This window comes from Ipomoea nil, unplaced genomic scaffold (assembly GCF_001879475.1).
Source record: "Ipomoea nil cultivar Tokyo-kokei standard unplaced genomic scaffold, Asagao_1.1 scaffold0869, whole genome shotgun sequence".
Lineage (NCBI taxonomy): Eukaryota > Viridiplantae > Streptophyta > Magnoliopsida > Solanales > Convolvulaceae > Ipomoea > Ipomoea nil.
Genome location: NW_017617297.1, coordinates 1,060,335 through 1,066,340, shown reverse-complemented (window position 1 = coordinate 1,066,340; position 6,006 = coordinate 1,060,335). Strand labels below are relative to the sequence as shown.

Below are 6,006 nucleotides of genomic sequence, written 5' to 3'. Positions count from 1 at the left end.
GTCCGCCACTGATGACAACGACCCAAAGCAAGAAAATATAGGCTTTGTGGCGGCTCCATACTTATCAATGACTGCTTATTACTTTCGAGGATTATTTGAGAGTATGTTATATTTTTTATGCTAATGTTATCTTTGGAAAATATTATATTGAATGGGTATGAATATTTGATGTGAAAGTATGCGTGCTGCGGCCTAAGGCTATCATGAAGCTGAATCCACTAAGGAAAAGGAGGCTCAATGCTCACTGATATTGAGAGTCTAAAATATGATAAACAACCATCCATTCTTTTTGAAAACCAAAACAGTACACTTCATTCATCATAAACAACCATCCATAGTTTCAAGCTAGCACTACGCAACAAATATCTACAAACCCAGTGGTTATAAGTTTTTTTCTTTATTTTACAGACGCAGCTAATTTGATAAGCAATTATAATATGGGCACGGGTTCTCATCAATCACTTCAACATCCTTGTTGTCGAAATACCATTCGCTAAAAAGCTTTTCAATTGTCTGTAAAAGAAAAAAAAAAAACGATGCATATCAATTAGAATGATGAAAGATAACTCGATCTCAAGTTTTTTTAAAAGGAGGATATCTTTATAAGTTTAATAATTGCATGCATTCTTAAAAGCTATTTATATCATATAGTATGTATATGCATGAAGCCAATAATGATATGTTACTCAATAATCAACATGCATGCATTTGTGCTTAAAAACATAAATTAAAAAATTGCCTCATTACCTTTCCAGTTTTAGCTGCACGAAAATACCAAGAAGGGCCGAGAACTTGAGTATGGGCATATGGAGAGGTAATTAAGATCCCTTTTTTGGAATTGTGGGATTGTTTAGGCAATACTGACAAGAGCTCGGACCTAATATCTGAAATGATAACATGAAAATATATCAAGTAAAAATTGAGCAATAACTTTGAACCATAGAAACATCTTCAATTAAGTAATTAAATTGATTATATATAAAGAGAGTAAGCATTTATTGATTCGAATTGAACCTTGCATGATTTTAATTTGATTCAAAGAACAATTCCTCCCATTAGCACATGTATCAAATTCTTTTGTGACCATTGTATACTCTATCTGTAAAACATATATAAGAGCATAATAATTAGTGTAAATGAAGGAATTACATTATATTGGTGTGTTTGCTTGAAATAACATTTTTTATCTTAAAATAATATTTATAAAGGTGAAATTGTAAATTCTTAATTATAAAGGTTATTGTTGGGAAAAAAATCTAACCTGAATTTGATCAAACGCAGACATTAAGAAAAAGATAGGCGTTTGAATGTCAGCTTGCAAATTTTGTGGGAAGAAACACTGCAACAAAAATTCAAAATCAGTTACATTATTTTTCTTTGAAGTAAAAATGAAGTTGTTAAGACATCCAATTAAGCCGTTATATCTTACCATTTCTGGACTTAATCTTGAAGTACAAGACGTAGGCAATGCGTTTTTAGATCCCTAGTTAACCAAAAACGCAGGATATGATATATAGTAAAAGCATAAATTAAAAGTAATGGAGAAAATATGAGATCAATTTAACGAAGTATAATATTTAAGCTAAGGCCTAAGAGGAGTATAATACATGTAATTTGATCAAACCGTCAAACATGGACAGAAATGTGTTTCTTTGACTCATGTGCTTTTTCCTGTTAAAAATTTTGCATGTAAAATTCAGTACTTCTAAGCAATCATATTAAAAACCGATTCAATTAGATTTGATATATAGGGTATAATTAACTTACGAAAGGAAAAAATATCCACCATCTGAAAAACACTTAACGCGAGAAGTGTTGGAGAAGTAGCGTCGAAATCTATCACAATATATCGTGGTAGCCACTCCTCCCGCAGAACTACCCGCTAAAAGTGCCTATATATAATTTAGATTAATTCAAAATTAGGTCAAACGAACATTATTATTTAAAAACTATAAACATGACATGACCTCTCTCTCATAGAAACAAAAATCCACGTGTATAAATTCCCAACAGTACACAATAGTATTTGTAAGGACTAATACATGTATCAGATTAAAATGCTTACATTTTTCGCATTTCCCATCCCGCTTTCTAATAGCTCCTGCATTATGGCCTTGAAAATTATTGCTCCTCTGAAGTAAAGCTTAGTATCCTGAAACATAGAAATTTAGTGATGTGCAAAACAAATTAAACAAAATAACATAATAAATAATCTTGACAAATCAATTGTTAATTACAATTTAAAAGTAGAAAAGTTGATGTAATACATACGTTTTGATTTATCTCCGAGTTGCCGGTAAAGGATGATGCATCACAGTACCTAACATCAATTCTATTCCAATTGAAGAAGTCTGAAAGTTCCATAAAATAAAGTTAGGAACCCAAAATGAAGTTAATCGCTTAATACTTACATAATTTTAACATATAAATTACCAGGATTTTTTTTCTTGTTGCTGCTTAACAGATTACCATGAAGCGCTGCTGCTGTAGCATTCACTCCAACACCTCTTCTTTGAATATAACCGTTGCAATCAGTAATATTCATACACCATCCTCCTCCCTAGCATTTTGATTCGTATATATATTAAAATTTTGAAAAAAAAAAATAATGAGTAGAATTCATTTAAAAAAATTTACAGTCCGGTAAAATTTACCTAAGTACTTCTTTTTAACTATAAATAGTCATACTATATACACATAACATACAATATACAAAATGCATATATACATTTGTTATTTGAATACTAGGAGTAATACCTAATTAAATACAACGCAAAAATTAAGTTTTTATAATTAACCCAAGTACTTCCAAAACTGTGGCACACAATACTAAAAATAAAAGTAATGAAAAATTTTAAAGACTTACCTGAAGATACACAATCCAATTACTAACTCCCTTGCCAAATCCTTTGGAGTAGTAATATGCTGCTGGATTTCCAGCTAAGCAAACTATCAAAAAATAAAAATTAAATGACATATATTTTCATGATCTTGCACATGTATGAATATTTATTTTGTAATAGTATAATGTTATTAAAAAAGAATTACCTGCCCTAGCATCTTTTACAAATGTTGGATTCACTATATCATTACCTGAGAGAAACATTCTCATAAACACAATTCATAAATAGGAAAAAAAAAAAAAAAAAAAGAGTTACACAAATTACATACCACTGGGGTCGGAAGCTGCATGGGAACTTTCTCCGCACACTATAATTATTAAAAAAAAAGAAAAAAAATTAAAAATGCAAAACATGGTATAATGACTAGTAAAAATATACAAATGAAATAAATCCATCCCATTTTTCATTCATGCAATTATGAAACAAAATAAAATAAATAGAAAATGAAAGAAATATATACTTACAGGCATTTAGCGGAGCAAGAGAAGTGACAAGTATTAGCAGTATTTCTCCAAAGTTCTTCATTTCCAATATCTAATTTTGGGAAAAAGAAATTAAATTTGTGGTCAATATTTTAAGGTTGTTAAACCTTGGATTCAAATTATATAATTTTTAACCTTACCCAAATTGGAAAACAGGAAAAAGAAAAAATAATAAAACAGATGGCTCCAGCTGGATCCATACATATCTCTATACAGACTTCAATTAAGCACTGCATCCATAATATATATAATAGCTTTAAAAGCAAATTATGGAAAACAGTGTTGATGTTTTCCATCTCATCAGTGAGCATAAGTACTTATATACTACTCCCATCCAAGAAAAATCAAAACCAGATAAAAGTTTCCAAAATATATACATACATATATATGGCCATGAAAACATATATATCTTGAAAATTGAAAACATAATAAAGATTGAAGAAGAGTGAAGAAACCTGGATCGGCTGGCTTGCTCTGACGTAGAAGGTTGAAGTGATCGAAGCTTGAAATGATCCAAAGGAGAAACGAACCTCACTATAGCTTCAGGGGAAGAAGAAGAAGAAGAAGAAGAAAAGAGAAAACAAGTTAAGTTTGGTGCAAGAAAAGAAAACAAGTAAACATGTATTTATAGGCCGAGTATAGGTATGGGTATGGGTATGGGTATGGGTATGCCAAACAAGACTCAAGCATTACCAGTTTGACATTTACCTATTGGCCCTTTCATTATAGCCATCAATAAACTTAGGGTGTGTTTGGTTGGTGGGTTTTGTCCATAAAAATGGGTATGAAAATGATTGTTGTTGTTTGGTTGATAAGTTTTAGAACATTACTATAGGTTTTGAATACCCATCAATTGAAAAACTCATACCCAAATAAAATAAGGGTTCCATTCCCTTATTCATTCTCAAGCACTACTATTAATAACAATATAATTCCCATTCCACTCTACTATCAAACATGTTAAATACTTTCACAAAAACTCATTACCATAACCAAGTATTTGATACTCATTCTGAATGCAAACCAAACATACCCTAATTGATCCGTTATAGCCTTTGTTACTTGATATTTAAATTAATGACTACATAGCACTAAACTTCTCTTAGGCCTTAGCTATATAAATTAATTTGATTGTGACTTGTTTTTATACGAAAGAAACATAAAAATATCATACAACACACTACAAAAATTTAGAGTTTTACTAATATATATGTACAGACACCATAAATCATAGTAGTTTCGAATTTTCTAAATATGAATTGTGATATGATTATAAGAATACCTAATCATCCATTCATCCTTGTTGGGAAGTGTTAGGCTATTATGGATGCAGATGGCAGATCATGTTTAAAAAAAAAAAAAAAAAAAAAAAAAAAAAACATGCACTATGTATACACTTATTAGCAATTAGGTACCCTAGCCTTAATTAGTTTCTATATAAATTGAAGGATTAACTAGCACCTAACTCTCCTTGGCTTTAACTATATATGTTAAATTGATCATGACATGAGATATTTAAGTCGAAATAGAATGCAGTGTAAAACATTATCAACAAACGAATGGTATAACACACCCACACATAAAATACAATAGAGCAAAAAAGTAATTGCTTGGTGCTAAACATGTACAGAAATTGTTGAAATTGCTTGGTGCTAAACACGTACAGAAATTGCTTGGTGCTAAACATGTATAGAAACTGTTGAAAAAAAGTAATTGTAGCAAATTTAATGCTAAGAAAAGCACTAATAGCATCGTTGGGGCTACGACTCTAGATTCCATAGCTATTGTTGAAAAAATTAATTGTAATCCTCCACCAATACTCAAATATATTTACAATTATTTCTATCCAAATAAAATGATAATTAAAGAAATTGTTTTAAGTCACCTTAGAGTGCATGATTGCATTTGTAGTTTGTTTTATATAGCATTAGTTAATAGGTCATATGGGCACACGATGCCCTAGAGGAATTATTGGGGGAAGGTTTGGTAAATTGAGTTGAAATGAATGCTTTTAATTAACATATTATTAATAGACAAAAAGTTATCACATACTTTTTAGAGTCAGAAGAATGACAAAATGACAATAATAGCAATAAATTCAGTGTTAACGCAGACATTCCATCATGGTCCTCCTCCTTCAATTTGATTTACAATTTCTTTGTTGACATTTAATGGTGAGCAACAGAGAGCTCCATATTAATTGATTTATATATAAGCATGTTGACTAATAGAATCATTATTATTATTATTATTATTATTATTATTATTATTATTATTATTATTATTAAAAAATTAAGAATCAAACAAGGTGGAAAAGGTATCATGGTCTTGGGTGAGCAAAAATCGGAGATGAAAAAAATTGTCATCACAACACATCACATCACTGATGCAGTGCCGCAGCAGGACTTAGACGAACCCTTTGGGTCTAAGTTAGCTTAAATTTCCAAGATTGTACATACAATATTACTTAGGGTTGGTCCATCAGCATTAGTGAATTCCTTCATTTATATATGGTTTGTCGTTTATTAAAAACTAATTTGTTTATTGAGGTTCAATCACAATTTTTTGGAGTTGGCAACTTAGCATGGATCATTTACTCCTGGACAAATCAACTCAAAAAA

General features: G+C 30.3%; 1 protein-coding gene across 2 annotated transcripts; it reads right to left on the bottom strand.

Moving 5' to 3' along the window:
• Positions 1-225: 225 nt before the first annotated feature.
• LOC109178753 (pectin acetylesterase 8-like) lies at positions 226-3,980 on the bottom strand. Of its 2 annotated transcripts, none has more exons than XM_019328297.1 (15): positions 3,841-3,980; positions 3,368-3,437; positions 3,172-3,210; positions 3,049-3,093; positions 2,867-2,949; positions 2,434-2,560; positions 2,272-2,351; positions 2,066-2,152; positions 1,768-1,892; positions 1,608-1,671; positions 1,430-1,483; positions 1,262-1,339; positions 1,015-1,099; positions 748-884; positions 226-513 (listed from the first exon to the last, which is right to left on the bottom strand). In XM_019328297.1, the coding sequence occupies exons 2-15, from the start codon at positions 3,426-3,428 to the stop codon at positions 415-417; spliced, it is 1,164 nt and encodes a 387-aa protein (XP_019183842.1). In that variant the 5' UTR covers positions 3,429-3,437; positions 3,841-3,980; the 3' UTR covers positions 226-414. The 2 variants fall into 2 exon arrangements, with proteins under 2 accessions (XP_019183842.1, XP_019183843.1); XM_019328298.1 differs by having other exon boundaries at positions 226-493.
• Positions 3,981-6,006: the final 2,026 nt, after the last annotated feature.